General features: G+C 32.3%; 1 protein-coding gene across 1 annotated transcript in view; it reads left to right on the top strand.

Moving 5' to 3' along the window:
• Positions 1-19,885, top strand: part of LOC106872600 (uncharacterized) — a 314,391-nt gene that overhangs the window by 213,503 nt on the left and 81,003 nt on the right. The window contains exons 47-57 of the mRNA XM_089360611.1: positions 1,393-1,560; positions 5,166-5,333; positions 6,910-7,077; positions 8,186-8,353; positions 9,463-9,630; positions 10,739-10,906; positions 12,165-12,332; positions 12,499-12,651; positions 15,559-15,723; positions 16,974-17,141; positions 18,049-18,216. Coding sequence (XP_089216737.1) covers positions 1,393-1,560; positions 5,166-5,333; positions 6,910-7,077; positions 8,186-8,353; positions 9,463-9,630; positions 10,739-10,906; positions 12,165-12,332; positions 12,499-12,651; positions 15,559-15,723; positions 16,974-17,141; positions 18,049-18,216 — 1,830 coding nt within the window. The remainder of the gene's footprint in view (positions 1-1,392; positions 1,561-5,165; positions 5,334-6,909; positions 7,078-8,185; positions 8,354-9,462; positions 9,631-10,738; positions 10,907-12,164; positions 12,333-12,498; positions 12,652-15,558; positions 15,724-16,973; positions 17,142-18,048; positions 18,217-19,885) is intronic.

Raw genomic sequence — 19,885 nt, 5'->3', positions numbered from 1 at the left:
AATAGTATCATTTTTTCAATTATAAAGGTAAATGTAATTAATTATAATAATAGAAGCATTGCCTGGGAAAAAGTGGACTAGAATGAAAAATGCGGGCGCAGAATCCTAGAATATTCTTAAGTATTGAACCTGGAAAAGTACAGAACAAGCAGCAATTAAGCTTGGAAAAGTACAGGACGAGAAGAAAAAATTAATATATTACTGCAGAAGTTAGAATTTGCTAAATAAATTTCTCAAATTGTTCATCAAATATGTGTGCACTGTTTTATTTTTTTATTTTTTTATTTTGCTTTTTATTGCAATTTTTTTCAATTTAAGTTAATATTTTTGATTTAAAAGTTCCATTGTATTAAGGTAAAACAATTCTGTCCTATTCTTAGTATTATATTGTCTTTTTATTTTATTTACAAGCTCATAATCTGAAAATTTCAAATCACAAATATTGTGATATAAAATTAAACTCTTAGAATATATTTAATTTAACGGAGTAAAAAATAGTAAAGAAGAATTTTAATGAAACAAAAGAATTAATTTCTTTAATGTTTGCATTATCAGATAACAAAGACTTTTCTATTTACAGTTACCAGAATATTTTTTTTAATGAAAGCTAATGAACAAATTGAGTGCAAAATGTAGAAATGACTCTCTAGCTTTTTAAAAAATTTTGCTTAAATTGTTACTTTGTGGTTTTTTTAAATCTGTACATCTGTAATATCGAGTTTTTAATGTGTAAATTTGCAAACAATTGAAAATAAATACCTCCTTGGGTATTTTAATTTAAACTCTTGAGTAAAAATAAAAATATAAAATGGCATGCATTACTATTCTAGTTTTTAAATTCAATTCTAACTTCAGCAGCAACATTTTAAGTTTTTTCTTCTGTACTCTTCCAGGTTCAATACTTAAGTATATTCTAGGATTCTGTGCCCGCATTTTCCCTTTTAGTATATATATATATATATATATATATATATATATATATATATATATATATATATATATATATATATATCCATTGACGTAACACGGACAAAACAGGCGGTCAGCAAGAAGAAGCAGAATGATATTATATAAGATGCTTCTTACACTATCAGCTGCAGTATACCACTTCTTATGAACGAATTTTAATGCAAAATAAGATTATACCCAGTTTCTTTATTTACTACCAGCGCTCATTAGACAATGAGTCACATCAATAATTGGTATGGTTTGCTTCTTCTGTTAGATGCCTTTAGTGACACAGAAATAAGCTAAACATTTTATTTTATGTATCTATGTTTCGTGTCTATCGCGGGAAAATTCACATATGATATTCTCGCGCCGTTTTTTTCCTTTATGTGAAAGGAAGCATCTTCAGCTTCATATTGGATTCGTGTAAAACTTTTCTTTCAGAAACTACAGCAAAAAAGTATGAAATTGCCGTAGTATGCCGTTACCAAGGACATATATACGTATTTGGGCAGGCATTCATGGCTAGAGATAAATGTAATAAGTGCAGTTGCAAGTCCAAAGGAAAAGTAAAGTGTACTGAAAAGATATGTCCCTCCACAACAACCCCAGGTAATTCTAAAAGATATTTTTTTTAGCCAGATGTATTAAATATTGTATCACCATTTTAAATATCAAAATGTCTATTGTTTAAGTCGAAATTAAATTGACCAGTTATATTTTATATCACACTTTGAATTTTAAAATAGACACAAGAATATGATGCCAATAGTGGACAGTGATATAAATTATAAAGCTGCCGTCTTTACAGGTTCTTCAGTGATATAGGTTTTATTATAACAATACAGCCGCAACTTTAAAATCTTATGTTTGTCATTGTCTTACAATCTTTACATTATCATAAACCCGGTTTTGGAGAAAAATATTGGGATTGGAATGGTGGTTTTCTGAGTCAGACAGTAATGTTTCAAAACCAATATAAAGAAAATGGAAGTCATAAATGATCTTACAACATCGAATTTAATATATGGTTAATTTTTCAATGATTTGTGTTTTCATAATTCGTTGTTCTCTTGGGACACTAGCTTACTCAAACCCTCCTTCTAAATGTCATGTCAATCTTCAACATGATGGTTTCACAATGTTGGTAAAATGAAACTGTTAAAGGATTCCAGTATTGCGTGATTAAATGCATTTGGTATTGTCTGTAGTATTTATGTGAAGTATAATCAACAAACTTATTCTGGAGATATGGCAGGTAACATTTGTTCTCTTCGTTGCTCACGATCGAAAACTACGAATTGCATCGGTAGAATGTCAACTATTTCCGAGTGTCCAGCATCTTAAAAATAAAATCCTTCTCAACAGTTTCAGGACATTGAATAAATGAGAGATACCTTTCTTCATCTGTAGTCACTATGTCCATTTATATCCTGAAAAAAAAAGATTGAATGGAATTGCGAATTGCCACATAAAATTACTTTCCTTTGAAACAATATTTTGCAAATATGAACTCAATACCAATAACTTAGTAGTTGTTCAATATGTTAACATACTTCTTTCAACTTAAAAATTTTCTTTTAGAAAAATAAATAAATACAAAATAGCTGTAACATAAATGACATTGCTCTAATTATCGAAAAGGAAGAATGTATTGCAAAATCTAAGAAACAATTCTTTGAATATTTATCAAATGACACTAGATCTATATTTGGAATTCCCCACTTCCCCTGCATGTATTTAAATGTAGTCAGCGTCTTCACCTACGAGATGTGCTCCCCGGACGTCGCGTCTAACTGGCCATTTATTTGTTGTCTTTTTGCTACGAAGCCTAGGGCAGAGGTGAGGAAACTTTCACGCTGGAAGGCCACGTTAAGTTAGTTGTAATCTAATGAGGCCGCATTCAAAAAAACATCAATTAGATATTCTTCAAAATCTACATTATTTTGTTTTAAAAAATCTCATTGCTGTGTCTTAGTTAACTTCAAAAAGGGAAAAAAGATTTGTTAATTCTAAAGCTAACATTTTAATGACTCCGTTCTGACTGCTTTTTGTAGGAAAATATTTGAATGTTTGGTTGTAACATGGAGGTCTGCAGTTTCAGCTGATGGGTATCCGTCATTTATGACCTAAAGGACGTCTTTATTTTGGTTAGGTAGTAAAATGTAGATTCTCAGCAATAAATGATTGAAAAGCAGGAACAAAATGATCGTGTTTGTTGCCGAAGATATAGCTATTCTATTGCATTTTCCATATTTCAATTGGATCTTTCTTAATGTCAAATAAGGACGCTAAAATATGATCTTCTCCTAGCTCAGTCAATTCCATATGTAGTTCTTTAGGAGCCTAGATGAGGTTGAAATACTAATTTGAGTGTGATAACATGATTCTCAAAGTCAGTGAACCTTACATTGTAGTCTTCAATTAATAAGTCTATAACAGCTGCATATTCTTCAAATGATTTGCAGGAATCTTCCTGTTCACCAATGACCTTTCCTAAAAAGGAAAAATATTCATCTGAAATTTCCTTTTGAAGAACTTTTGAAAAAAGATAACTTTTTTTCGAACTGCTTGGATTTTTTGCCACATATATATATAGACTAAGTTTTATCTTGCAAAGAAATATTCAAGTGATTTTGCTTTAACATGATATCACACAGAAATGTAGCATTTCTGTAGAAATCTTCATTCAATAATTGATTGCTGATTCCGTTCTTCATAAAATTTGATTACCTGTTCTCACAATTTTTGCTTAAAATAGAAGATTTAGCACAGAGATTTTGCAGATGTAAGATACAATGAAAAGAAATGGTAACATCTGGGTCTGATAATACTTCTTTATCCATGCAATAAACTCGTCATGTTTTCCTGCCATTGAAGCTGCACTATCTGTACATACACTCAGTAAATTAATCAAATTCAGTCCAATTTCACAAAAGTTTGTGAAGATATCTATTCCTCGTGTTCTACACGTAAGAGTGACGAAAGCCAGTAACTCCTCGTAACAAATAAAAACTTCTGTTATGGCTCGAATGAAATATAGAACCTGCATTGAGTCAGTAGTATCAGTTGATTCATCCAAAGTGCTTGAATAATATAGGTTTTCGTTATGAAGCTGTTCTGATACTTTGAAAGCTAATTCATACTACTGATAAGTTATGGTTTTCCTTGAAAGGGGCAGCTGTTTGCACTTTGAAACCTTATCGGGGCCTAAGCATCCTACAACTTCGACAATGCATTCTTTTACGATTTCCACATCGGTGAATGGCTTTTCTTTACCCGAGTATATAAGCTACTTTATACGTTGCTTCAGTGGCATTATTTCCGATCCTTGCCACTGCTTGAAATAACGTTTAACTTTTGCAATGCGACCTTTCGCACTCCTCCTTTTAATTTGAAATATTAGTGGTCTTTATGAGTGACATAACGCTGATGAGCATTGAATTTTTCCAATGTTGATATCGCAGTATCACAAAGCAAGCAAATCAATTTATCTTTGGCAGACTTATCTTTAATAATATTGCAGTTCCCAATCCACTGTTTTCTTCCTTCGGTGTTCTCTTGGTCTTCTTTGATATGATGGACTGTTAAGCAGAAAGAAAAAAAAAGAAAAAAACATACATGGATACGGTCAAGCTGTAAAACTATTCTCAAATTCCACTTCAAATGGAAAGCTACGTGCAAGTGCTGGATCGCCACGGGCTCTCACTAGCCAGTCCCGGACAGTAATGGCGCCAATCAGGCGGGGAAGTTAACGTACATTTTTTAGAGTTGCATTAGAATTAAATCATAAGTGTAGCAGGTGTCTGAATAGCCCTTATGACATATTATGTTTGTAATTGTGGCGATTAGTTGGAGAGGATTATTTCGTTGAATTTTCTTTTAATCTTTGGTTTGTTAAATACGTTCATTTTAAGGTTAAAATAAAAATAACAAAACATGAACAAATACACATTAATAAAACTAAAAGACTTGTTCTAAAAAATTTGAGTTCATTCAAAAGGCCACACATAATGGCCTAGAAGACCGCTGATTCCTCACTCCTGGCCTAGAAGATTGGGGACTGAAATAACCAATTGTCTTTGTGTATTTGTCATTTTGCACGATCTCAGAAATATCCTCTTATATGATCATCTTTCATCGATAAATTTCCATATATCATATTTATTGTGACATCTCGGATTTCATGTTGAACTAGTGTAAAGCTTATCTTTCAGAAACTACAACCCAGAAGAACGTAACTTCCGAAAAATGCCACTACAATGGGGAAATATACATACTTGGGCAGACATTCATGGCTAAAGATCAATGTAATCAGTGCGGTTGCATGATTAAAGGAAAAGTAGAGTGTACACTAAAGAAATGTACTCCCATAACAACTCCAGGTAATCTTGAAAGATATTTTTGAAACAGGAAGTACTGAACAGTAAAGGTTACACTTCATCACCAAAACTTCTACTGTTCACGTTTAAATGAAATTAGCCTATTTTTCATATTGTACCTCAATTCTAAAATAGATAGTAAAGTATGATATCATTAGTGGAACATCTGAAATAGGTTATAAAACTGCCTTGTCTTCAGTAATATGAATTTTTATTACAACAGAACTTAAGAATATTATAGCTATCTTGTTTTACTTAGCATTATAACAAATCTAATATAAGATTTTCGAGAGTATTGTTGGGATTGAAATATAAGTGTTGCTTAGTGAGACAATGGTTTGAAATCTAAATTTAGAAAATTGGAGTTAGAAGTGAACCTATAATTTCAAACATATAATTCAATTTATGTTTTGATTTAGTTTTTAATGATTTGGGTTTCCGTAATTCCTTGTACCCTAAAGATATATTTCTTAACACCTCTTGTGAATGTACATTTTTAACATAATGGTCACGCAATGTTGAAGTGAACCTGTCGATATATTCAATTACTGTGTGCACTATTAGGCGCTTTTGATATTGCCTTGTAGACGTTTTTCTGGAATATTGTATAATCAAGATATTCTAAAGAAATGATAGCATTTGCTTTTTTTCTTGCCTGTGACAAAAAAAACAACTAAATTATATTGTTAGAACAAATATATTTTAGAGTGCCCAAGATTTCCAACATCAAGCCTTTCTTTACAATTTTAGGACATTAAATAAATTAAAGATAACTTTCCTCATCCTATTATCAAATGCTTTTGGTATTGTCTGTAAATGCTTATCTGAAGTATTAGATAATCATGATATTCTAAAGCCATAATACCATATGTCTTTCTTCGTTGCACACGACAGAAAACTACAATTCACATCGATAGAATGGCAAATGTTTTAAAGTGTCTAGAATCTCCCAAATCTAGTCTTTCTCTATTAAATAAACTAGAGATTACTTACCTCGTCCATAGTTACGATGTCCATTTATTGCAAATCAGATTTGCGATAGAATGGTGAATTGGCACGTAAATTCACCATCCTTTTGAAATAATAAAAATCCTTCTAAATCTTTTGCAATCACCTATTTCAACTTTAAAATATACTTTTTGGAATAATTTTGAAATTCACTATAACGTAATAGCATTATTGAAAGTATCAAAGTATAAGAATGAATCGTAAAACTTAAAAATGATATTTTGAACATTGACCAAATAACATTAACTACATGTTAATATATTGCAATGCATAATAGGAAATTTGCAATGCATAATAGGAAATTTGCCGACAATTTTCTCACATACGAGTCGTGCTCTTCGGAGACGAAGTCGAATTAAGCATTTATATGTTATGTCTTTTCTGCTACATGGCTTTGGGGAATGGACAAATTGAAATAACCAATTCACTTTGTGTGTTTGTAATTGGTTTCAATTTCGGCTTTCACCGATTAATCATCATATCTCATATTCATATTGTGTATAGCTAATGAAAACTCTATAAAAGAGACCTTTACAAATTCATTTTGGAGTCGTGTAAACTTTTCTTTCAGAAACTACAATACAAACGGATGATACTTCCGTAGAATGCCGGTACCAACAAAAAGTATACATGTTTGGAGACATATTCATAGCCGTAGATAAATGTAATAAGTGCAGTTGCAAATCGAAAGGAAAAGTAGAATGCACAAAAAAGAAATGTCCTCCCTCAACAACTCCAGGTACCAATAAAAGTTGTTTGATTATAATGATACATATCACTTTAAAATCTTATGTCTATCATTGCCTTAATTTCTTTACAATATAACGAATGGGATATACGATTTTGGAGAATGATAATGGGATTGACATACAGGATTTGCAAGCCAGATAATAATCATTCGAACCCAATATTAAGAAGATGGAAGGCATCAGTGATCTTACAACTTCAAACATCTAATTTAATGTATAATATATTCTTATTTCTTAATGACATTGCTTTTCGTAATTCATATTACACTTAAGATAATAGCCAATACCACTTTGTAAATATCACTTCATCTCAAACATCAACGTCAAAATGTATCTTTTAATAGATCCCATTATCGTATATTTTATCAAATTTTTTTTGTATTGTCTGTAGATGTTTATCTGAAATATTAGATAATCATGACGCACTAAAGCCATAATAACACGTCTTTCTTTGTTGCTCATCGGTAGAATAGCAAATAGGTTTTAAAGCGTCCAGAATCTCCAAAATCTAGTCTTTCTCTACAGTTTGAGAATATTAAATAAACTAGAGACAACTTACTTTGTCCATAGTTACGATGAACACCAACGATAAGTAGAAGTCCAAGGTTTTAGCCCTCACTACATTCAGTTTTCAAATGTTCTTGTTTGAATAATTTTGAAATAAGCTGTAACATAAGTGACATTATTGAAATTATTGAAAAAAAAGACTCACATGTAAATCCGAGAGAATTTTATTTTTTGAACGTTTATCTTAGAAATATTTGTTCTCGATATTGAATTCCCGGCCCCTAATAATGTATTTCAATGCATAATCAGCACTTTGTCGTCTATGTCGTCAGGACGAAGACTAGCTTCCAGACCATCTCGTTAAATTAACTATTTACATGTCTTTGCTGCTACATGGTATTTGGAGTGTAGGACCAAAGTAAGCAATAAGCAGATATTCCGCGTATATTAATCTAGGAAATGATTTCATATACGATCATCTTTCATCGATAAATTTTCATATATCATTAATACTTTGTTACTTACTAACCAAATTTTTGTAGTGGGGTGTCTATATTTTCCAATCGAATTCGTATAAAACTTATCTTTTAGAAACTACACCAAAGAAGATCGAAATTTATTTTAAATGCTACTACAATGGAGAAATACACCTATTTGGGGATGTATTCATTGCCGTAGATGACTGTAATAAGTGCAGTTGCAAATCGAAAGGAAAAGTAGAGTGTACAAAAAAGAAATGTCCTCCTTCAACAACTCCAGGTAACAATAAAAGTTGTTTGATTATAATGATACATATCACTTTAAAATCTTATGTCTATCATTGCCTCAATTTCTTTACAATATAACGAATGGGATATACGATTTTGGAGAATGATAATTCGATTGACATACAGGATTTGCAAGCCAGATAATAATCATTCGAACCCAATATTAAGAAGATAGAAGGCATCAGTGATCTTACAACTTCAAACATCTAATTTAATGTATAATATATTTTTATTTCTTAATGACATTGTTTTTCGTAATTCATAGTACACTTAAGATACTAGCCAATGCCGCTTTGTAAATATCACCTCATCTCAAACATCAACGTCAAAATGTATCTTTTAATAGATCCCATTATCGTATATTTTATCAAATTCTTTTTGTATTGTCTGTAGATGTTTATCTGAAATATTAGATAATCATGACACACTAAAGCCATTATAACACGTCTTTCTTTGTTGCTCATCGGTAGAATAGCAAATAGGTTTTACAGCGTCCAGAATCTCCAAAATCTAGTCTTTCTCTACAGTTTGAGAATATAAATAAACTAGAGTCTACTTACCTTGATCATAGTTACGATGAACACCAGCGATAAGTAGAAGTCCAAGGTTTTAGCTCTCACTACATTCAGTTTTCAAATGTTTTTGTTTGAATAATTTGGAAATAAGCTGTAACATAAGTGACATTATTGAAATTATTGAAAAAAAAGACTCACATGTAAATCCGAGAGTTTTTTTTTTTTTTTTTAATATTTATCTTAGAAATATTTGTTCTCGATATTGAATTCCCGGTACCTAATAATGTATTTCAATGCATAATCAGCACTTTGTCGTCTATGTCGTCAGGCCGAAGACTAGCTTCCAAAGCATCTCGTTAAATTAACTATTTACGTGTCTCTTCTGCTATATGGTATTTGGAGTGTAGGACCAAAGTAAGCAATAAGCAATTATTCCGTGTGTATTAATCTAGGAAATGATTTCATATACGATCATCTTTCATCGATAAATTTTCATATATCATTAATACTTTGTTACTTACTAACCAAATTTTTGTAGTGGGTGTCTTTATTTTCCTGTCGAATTCGTATAAAACTTATCTTTTAGAAACTACATCAAAGAAGATCGACGCTTATTTTAAATGCTACTACAATGGAGAAGTACACATATTTGGGGAAATATTCATTGCCGTAGATAACTGTAATAAGTGCAGTTGCAAATCGAAAGGAAAAGTAGAGTGTACAAAAAACAAATGTCCTCCCTCAACAACTCCAGGTAACAATAAAAGTTGTTTGATTATAATGATACATATCACTTTTAAATCTTATGTCTATCATTGCCTCAGTTTCTTTACAATATAACGAATGGGATATACGATTTTGGAGAATGATAATTCGATTGACATACAGGATTTGCAAGCCAGATAATAATCATTCGAACCCAATATTAAGAAGATGGAAGGCATCAGTGATCTTACAACTTCAAACATCTAATTTAATGTATAATATATTTTTATTTCTTAATGACATTGCTTTTCGTAATTCATAGTTCACTTAAGATACTAGCCAATGCCGCTTTGTAAATATCACCTCATCTCAAACATCAACGTTAAAATGTATCTTTTAATAGATCCCATTATCGTATATTTTATCAAATTTCTTTTGTATTGTCTGTAGATGTTTATCTGAAATATTAGATAATCATGACACTCTAAAGCCATAATAGCATGTCTTTCTTAGTTGCTCATCGGTAGAATAGCAAATAGGTTTTACAGCGTCCAGAATCTCCAAAATCTAGTCTTTCTCTACAGTTTGAGAATATTAAATAAACTAGAGACAACTTACTTTGTCCATAGTTACGATGAACACCAACGATAAGTAGAAGTCCAAGGTTTTAGCCCTCACTACATTCAGTTTTCAAATGTTCTTGTTTGAATAATTTCGAAATTAGCTGTAACATAAGTGACATTATTGAAATTATTGAAAAAAAAGACTTACATGTAAATCCGAGAGATTTTTTTTTTTTTAATACGTATCTTAGAAATATTTGTTCTCGATATTGAATTCCCAGCACCTAATATTGTATTTCAATGCATAATCAGCACTTTGTCGTCTATGTCGTCAGGACGTAGACTAGCTTCCAGAGCATCTCGTTAAATTAACTATTTACATGTCTCTTCTGCTGCATGGTATTTGGAGTGTAGGACCAAAGTAAGCAATAAGCAGATATTCCGTGTATATTAATCTAGGAAATGATTTCACATACGATCATCTTTCATCGATAAATTTTCATACTTCATTAATACTTTGTTACTTACTAACCAAATTTTTTGTAGTGGGTGTCTTTATTTTCCTATCGAATTCGTATAAAACTTATCTTTTAGAAACTACACTAAAGAAGATCGAAATCTATTTTAAATGCTACTACAATGGAGACGTACACGTATTTGGGGATGTATTCATTGCCGTAGATAAATGTAATAAATGCAGTTGCAAATCGAAAGGAAAAGTAGAGTGTACAAAAAAGAAATGTCCTCCTTCAACAACTCCAGGTAACAATAAAAGTTGTTTGATTATAATGATACATATCACTTTAAAATCTTATGTCTATCATTGCCTTAATTTCTTTACAATATAACGAATGGGATATACGATTTTGGAGAATGATAATGGGATTGACATAGAGGATTTGCAAGCCAGATAATAATGATTCGAAACCAATATTAAAAAGATGGAATGCATCAGTGATCTTACAACTTCAAACATCTAATTTAATGTACAGGTTGGCCCAAAATTAGGTTTACAGTTATCACGTAAGCACTTTGAATTTTTTTTTAAACATTTTATTACATTTAGATTTCTATCTTACAATTAACTAAATTAGCATAGAATAATGGTTTCATATTTTTTTATAATTAAGATCTAAACTGTTAATTTATGAATGTGAAAAAAGATAGTTGAATAACTATAAACCTACTTTTGGGCCACCCTGTATGATATGTTTATTTCTTAATGACGTAGTTTTTTATAATTCATAGTACTCTTGAGATACTAGTAAATGTCACCTCATCTCTAACATGAACATTAACATGAATCTTTTGATAGATTCCATTATTGTGTCTGTTATCAAATTCTTTTGGTGTTGTCTGTAGATGTTTATATGAAGTATTAGATAATCTTGACATTCTAAAGCCATAACAGCATATGTCTTTCTTTGTTGCTCATCGGTAGAATATGTTTTACAGTGACCAGAACCCTCAAAAGTTTGACAATATTAAATAAACTAGAAACTACTTACCTCGTCTATAGTTACGATGAACACCAACGATAAGTAGAAGTCCAAGGTTTTAGCTCTCACTAATTCAATTTTTAAATGTTCTTGCTTGAATAATTTCGAAATAAGCTGTAACATAAATGACTTAATCGAAATCTGAGAAATAGAAATCTCTTTTTGAATATTCAACTTAGAAATATTTGATCTTGACACTGAATTCCCGACCACTAATAACGTATTTAAATGCATAGACAGCACTTTGTCATCTATATCATCAGGAAGAAGATTGGCTCCCAGGGCATCTCGTTAAATTAACAATTTACGTGTCTCTTCTGCTATATGGCATTTGGGGGGGGGGGGACCAAAGTAAGCAATAAATACATACTTCGTGTGTATTGATCTAGGAAATGAATTCATATCGATCATCTTTCATCGATAAATTTTCATATATCGTTAATATATTGTGATTTACTAATCAAACTTTTTGAAGTGGGTGTCTAATTTCACATGGAATTCGTGTAAAACTTACCTTTTAGAAACCACATCAAAGAAGGACGACACTTCCTCAAAATGCTACTACCATGCAGAAATACACCTATTTGGGGATATATTCCTAGCCGTAGATAAATGTAATAAGTGCAGTTGCAAGTCCAAAGGAAAAGTAGAGTGTACAAAAAAGAAATGTCCTCCCTCAACAACTCCAGGTAAAAATAAAAGTTGCTTTCATACCAGATCTATTGTATATTAATATGTTAAATGTCATTGACATTGCTTATTATTAAATGAAATTACGCTGGGACATTTATATTTTGCATGAATTTTAAAATAGTTACAGTGACGTGATTTTACTGGTCACATCTCTGCTTTCAGAAACTACAACTTCCTCAAAATGCTATTACAATGGGAAAATGTACATACTTGGACAGATATTCGTGGCTGTAGACAAATGTAATCAGTGCAGTTGCAAGTTCAAAGGAAAAGTAGAGTGCACCGAAAGGAAATGTTCTTCCACAACAGCTGTAGGTAATAATACTTTCTACTATAGTCACAAGGCCTGAAATTTTAGGGTTGGGGATAGTCGATAAAATCGACCTCAGTGCTCAACTGGTACCGATTTTATCGACACCGAAAGGATGAAAGACAAAAGTCCACCTCAACAGCATTTGAACTCAGACTCAGAACGTAATGAGAGAGAAGAAATGCCTCTAAGTATTTTTCCGGCGTGATAACTATTCTGCCAGCTCACCACCTCAACTCCAGGTAATAATCCTTTCTACGAAAGGCACAATGCCTGAAATTTTTCAGGGAAGAGCTAGTAGATTACATCGACCCGGTACCTATTTTATCGACCCCAAAAGGGTGAAAGGTGAAGTCGACCTAGCCGAAATTTGAAATCAGAGCGTAAAGACGGATTAAATGCTGCTCAGTATTTTGCCTGGCGTGCTATTGATTCTGCCAGCTCGCTGCATTGACTCCAGGTAATAATAAATAATGCTTTCAAGCCGGATGTACTGAACATTATATCTTAAAATCCATCGGCATTGTTTATGTTAAATGAAATTAAGCTGAGTCTTGTGTATTTTTGTATGAATTTTAAAATAGATTAGGTACAATGTCACGGTTTTATTGGTAACATCTCTGATAATGATTATAAAATTGTCCTACAAGTATGTCTTTTCAGATTCTTCAGTAATATGTTATTTATTACGATTGTGCGTAAACAACTAACGAACTACATTGCTTTCATTCTGTTTCTTTCTTTAAATACAAACACTTCAGATTTACGATTTGTGGGAATAATATTTAAATTGGGATAGAGGTTTTGTGAGCGAAACAAAGTTAATCTTTAACAAGATGGTTACGAAATGTTCTTGAATTCTATAATCGTGTGCAGTATCAAATGCTTTTGGTACTGTCTTGAAATGTTTATGACGGTGGGCTGAAACGTTCATAGGCTGACTATGAAGGAGTGATGCCAGAACTGTGAAATCTTGCATACATTAATTCCAACTCTTCTTATTAATAACTGCATTGTTTCTTTCTAGATAAACTGATATCTGATACTTCAAAGATTGAGGGCTTCAAAAGTAGCTAATAGTGACCTCTCTTGAAAATCCACAAAATTTGGCATCGTGGTGCCATCAAGTACCTGCAGAAAAAGGATTTAGCGCCTAATGACATTCATGTTGACATGCTTGCTACATAAAGGAATGACACTCCAGCTTTATCAACAATGCAAAAGTGAACTGCTAAATTAAGGGGGTTAACAGAGACTCTTGAAGATGACCCAAGGTTTGGACGTCCTGCAACTGCCAGCATCGAGGAAAAGATTGATCGTATTCACTACATGCTGATGGATGACGGGCGACAGACTATAAATCAAATAGCCAATGCTATTAGCATAATCGTATAAGAGAGTTGAGAATATTCTGCACGATGAACTTGGCATGACGTAGGTTTCTGCTCGTTGGGTGCTACGTCTTCTGACACCGGATCAAAGGCGCACCAGGGTGATCACATTACGGGAAAATCTGACATTGCTTCAGGCGTATCTAGCCGGTTTCCTTGAACGTTTCCTACCGAGGATGAGTTTTGTCTTCATCACTTTGAACGAGAGACAAAGAGACAATCCATGCAATGAAAACACCCCTTCTCACCTGCTCCAAAGAAGGCCAATGTAATTTCATCTGCAGGAAAGTTGATGGCCTCAGTTTTTTGGAATGCAAAAGGCATTGTGTTTATTGACTGTCTTTAAAAGGGCCATATTATCAATGAATAGTATTATGCCAACTTGCTGAGGGAGTTACGAAAGACTCTCAAGACCAAACGACCAGGAAAACTAACGAAAGGGGTTTTGTTTCATTGAGACAATGCCCCAGTACACAAGTGCTTGGTTTCAATGGCTGCTGTGCCAATTGTGGCTTTGGACTGGTTGATTACCCTCCCTATTCTCCTAATTTGGCCCCATCTTACCATTATCTGCTCCCCAACATGAAAGAACACTTGGCTGCTAACCTGTATCGCAGTCATGGTGACATCATATCTGTTACTGATGACTTTTTTTAGCAATAGGAGGCAAGCTTCTTCACCATTGGGTTCGAAGCACTACAACACCGATGAAAGAAGTGTGTGAACCAAAAAAGGAGCTATGTTGAAAAATAAACCTCATTTGGTCACATTCGATGAGAATATCTTGGTTAAGTTATGAACTTTCCAGCCGACCCTCGTATCTGAAGCATTATATAACCAAGTCATTTTAGTGGTGTAACAGTATATGTTTATTTCTTGCTCATGACAGAAAACTAACAATCATTTTATTAGAATGACAAATATATTTTACAGTGTCCACGATCTCCAAAATCTAGTTTTTCTCAAGTTTCAGGATATTCCTTTGATGTCCTGAAACATTCCTCATCTGTAGTTACGATGTCCATTTATTGCCAGTAACTTTTTCAGCAGAAAGAACACTAATGATTACTAGATGGCCAATATTTTAGCGCTCACTACATTCAGTTTAAAAATGTTCTAGTTTGAATATCTTCGAAATTAGCATAAACGACATTATTGACGTTATTGAAAAATAAGAGTGACTTGTAAATCTGAGGAATAGAATTATTTGATCTTGACACTGAATCCCCATCCCCTATCAATGTATTTCAATGCATAGTCAGTACTTTGTTGTCTATGTCATCTATAAGAAAATTGGCTCCCAGGGCATCTCGTCAAATTAACTATTTATATGTCTCTTCTGTTACATGGCCTTTGAGGTGTGGGACCAAAGTAAGCAATATACTCCGTGTGTATTGATCGAGGAAATTATTTCTTATATAATCATCTTTTCATCGATAAATTATCATATATCATAATTACATTGTGATTTACTAACCAAATTTCGCTTCATACTGAATTCGTGTTAAACTAATCTTTCAGGAGCTACACTAAAGAACGACACTTCCTCAAAATGCAAGTACAATGGTCAAGTGTACATAGCTGGGCAGGTATTCGTAGCTGTAGATAAATGTAATCAGTGCAGTTGCAAGCCCAAAGGAGAAGTAGATTGTACAAAAAAGACATGTCCTTCCTCAGTAACTCCAGGTAACAATAAAAGTTGCTTTCATACCAGATCTACTGTACGTTATATATGTCATCGACATTGCTTATGATTAAATGAAATTAAGCTGGGACATTATATTTTTCATAAATTTTCAGATAGACACAGTAACGTGGTTTTATTGGTAACATCTCTCGTAATGCTTAGAAAACTGTCCTTCACATATGAATTTCCAGATCCTTAAGTTCTATAAGATTTATAGAAACTGTGCATAAAGAACTTGAGAATCTAATCGCTTTCACTGTTTTACTTTTTTTAGTTTCTAACGCATCTGATATAGGAATTTGGAGAATAGTATTGGGATTGGAATAGAAGTTTTGTGAACCAGACAATAATGTTTCGAAACCAATATTAAGAAAATAGAAGTCATCAGTGATCTTACAACTTCAAATTTAATGTATAATATATGGTTATTTCTTAATGACTTGGCTTTTCGTAATTCATAGTACTCTTGAGATACTAGGCAATGCCTCCTTGTAAATGTCACCTCATCTCTAACATGAAGGTTCTGCAATGTTGTTAAAATGAATCTTTTAATAAATTCCATTATTGCATCTATTATCAAATGCTTTTGGTATTGTCTAGAGCGATAATAGCATTTGCCTTTGTCATCGGTAGAATGACAAACATGTTTTACACTGTCCAGGGTCTTCAAAACCAAGTCTTCTACAGTTTCAGGATATCATTTAGAAATTACTTACCTCATCCGTAGTTACGATGTCAGTTTATTCCCAGTAAATTTTGCATTGGAATGAAAACCAATGATTTGTAGTTGTCCAAGATTTTAGCACTCACTACTTTCAGTTAAAATGTTCTTTTTTGAATTAACACGAAATAATCTGTGACGTTATTGAAATTATTGAAAAATAAGAATGAATTTTAAACCTGAGAAATACCATCACTTCGGAGTCTGTTTCATAATAAATATTGATTTTCACACTGAATTCCAGTTTCCTATTGTTGTATTTCAATGCATAGTCAGCACTTTGTCATCTAGTTCTCCGGGAATTTTGTCATGTTTCTTTTGCTACTTGGTGTTGTTGATGGGGGACCAACGTAGCCAATACACTTTATATGTTTGTTATTTGTATTAATCTAGGATATAATTTCTTATATGATCATCTCTCACCGATAAATTATCATAAGGTATAATCACGGTGTGATTTACTAACTAAAACTTTGGGAGCGTGGTGTCTTTAAATCATAATGAATTCAGGTAAAACTTATCTTTCAGAACCTACGATACAGGTGACCGGATTTTCCGTAAAATGTTACTACAATGGTCAAATATACATATTTGGGCAAATATTCTTAGCTGTAGATAAATGTAATAATTGCAGTTGCCAGTCCAATAGAAAGGTAGAGTGTTCCGAAAAGAAATGTCCTCCCTCAACCACTCCAGGTAATACTAAAAGTCGTTTTCAAACCATATCTTTAACATGACGCTTTCACTGTTACTAGAGTGAGCATTTGAATGAATTTCATTATAGTGTGCAGTATTAAATGCTTTGAGGATTTTCCGTACATTTCCGTAAGCAAGATATTCTAGAGACAGGTAACTTTTACCTGAGTTCCTCATTCACGATAGAAAACGACTAATTGCATTATTAGAATGGAAAATTTATTTTTGAGTATTCAGGATCTTAAAAATCAAATCCTTCTCCACAGTTTCAGGACATTAAACAAATGAGAAATGCTTTTCCTCATCCGGTAAAATTTGGGATGAAATTGCTATTTGGTGTTTCAAATTACTTTCTGTGAATCAATAAATATCTTTGAAGTAATATAAACTCAATATGATTTACTTAGAAGTAGTCCAGTATTTTAACACTCGCTTCCTTCGGCTTAAAAATTTCGTTTTGAAAAAAAATCCAAATAAAATATAATATAAATGACATTGTTAAAATTATCGAGAATTTGACTGAACTGTAAATCTAAGAAATAATTTACAATTTTTCTCTTATTTAGTATTGATCTCGATTTTGATCCCCTGATTCCTCTTAACATTTTAATACGTTTGCCATCAAAATCATTTACGAACTGCGCTCTCCAGGCATCGCGCTAAATTGACCATTTATATATGCTTTATTTAAAGCGGGACTGCTATGTGGCCTTGAGGAGAGAGAACTAAAGTAACCAGTTTACTTTGCCTGTTTGTCATCAGTCTTGATCGTGAAAATAATTTCTTGTACGTTCATCTATTCTCGATAAATTTTCATATATGATAATCATGGTATGATAAGCTAAACAGAATCTGTGAAAGGGAATCCATCATTTCATACTGAATTCATGTAAAACTTATCTTTCAGAAACTACAAAACAGAACAACGAAACCTCGAAAACATGCAGCTACAATGGACAAGTATACATGTTTGGGCAGATATTCATGTCTTCAGATAAATGCAATAAGTGCAGTTGCAAGTCAAAGGAGAAAGTAGAGTGTTCTGAAAAGAAATGTTCTCTACCGATAACTCCAGGTAATATTTAAAAAATGTTTTTGAGACCGGATCTCTTAAAGTTTATATCTAAAAATCTCATCGCCACTTAAAATATCAATCAAGTGTGTTTTGCGTGGCACGTTGGGCAAGTGTCTTCTACTATAGCCTCGGGCCGACCAAAGCCTTGTGAGTGGATTTGGTAGACGGAAATTGAAAGAAGCCCGTCGTATATATGTATATATGTATGTGTGTGTGTGTATATGTTTGTGTCTGTGTTTGTCCCCCAACATCGCTTGACAACCGATGCTGGTGTGTTTACGTCCCCGTAACTTAGCGGTTCGGCAAAAGAGATCGATAGAATAAGTACTAGGCTTCCAAAGAATAAGTCCTGGGGTCGAGTTGCTCGACTAAAAAGGCGGTGCTCCAGCATGGCCGCAGTCAAATGACTGAAACAAGTAAAAGAGTAAAAGAGTATATATGCATATATATACATATATGAATATATATACATAAATATAAACATATATAAATACATACATATATATATATATATATATATATATATATATATATATGAATATATATATATATAATTATATATATATATATATATATATATATATATATATATATATATATATATATATATATATATATATAATTATAGATATACATATAAATATGAATATATATATATAAATATGAACATATATACAAATATAAATATATATATATAAATCTTCTATATATATATATATATAAATTTTAGAATGTATGTCTGTGTGTCTGTGTGTCTGTGTGTCTGTGTGAATCCCTAAAACTCCAGAACTACCCAACCAATTTCATTCAAATTTTACACACGCCTTACTTAGGGTCCCGGTTGTGTTTTAGTCAAGAACTTTTTTAACTTCTTGCATAGTACGAGCCCACAGCAACATAATATCTCCTCCACTATTTAAGTATTACGTGTCGTAAGGGAAACAAAAACACTCATGTCAAACACTTTCACTTTAAAAATGAAACTTTTCCACTATTTCAGTATCAAAACTGAAACAATCACATTTCGATACTGTAATGACAGATACTTTCACTTTAATGGTTTCATTTTCAAACTGAATCTAATACAGTGAAACTATACTCTCACATATATACAGGCATACATACATATATACATACATACATGCATATGTATATCTGCACAAATGTATCCATATACATGTGTATATATATATATATATATATATATATATATATATGGGGGGGGGGAGAATTTACGAAAAAAACAACAGACGAGGACAGGTGGTGTAAACAACAAAAGGATGTATTAGTTTAACGCTCGGGAATAGAGAAAGTCTTTAATTTGGAAATTATATTCTATGCATAACGGTCATAACCCCCATGAAAATTCATATATTTTTGATGTTGATGAAATTTTAACCATACATATTACACACAAATAAAGTAATATTTCTAGAATTTCTTCTTCTTAGAAGTTACAAAGACCCCTTCATAGGGACTTCACACCCACGATTTAGTCATTTTTCCTAAGCAAAGACGAATACAGTTTTACTATTGGAACCTATAGGGTCACCCGAACATAAAAGATGAGCATTATTTGTAATTCAACGGTACAAGAGTGTAAGACTATCCTTTCAGATAAGCTTTACATTGTGATTTCTGCAATGTGGTGCATAAATTGTCAAGTAAA

This window comes from Octopus bimaculoides, chromosome 11 (genome assembly GCF_046866305.1).
Source record: "Octopus bimaculoides isolate indiv1 chromosome 11, ASM4686630v1, whole genome shotgun sequence".
Taxonomy (NCBI): Eukaryota; Metazoa; Mollusca; class Cephalopoda; order Octopoda; family Octopodidae; genus Octopus; species Octopus bimaculoides.
This window is presented reverse-complemented; position numbering and strand designations above follow the sequence as displayed.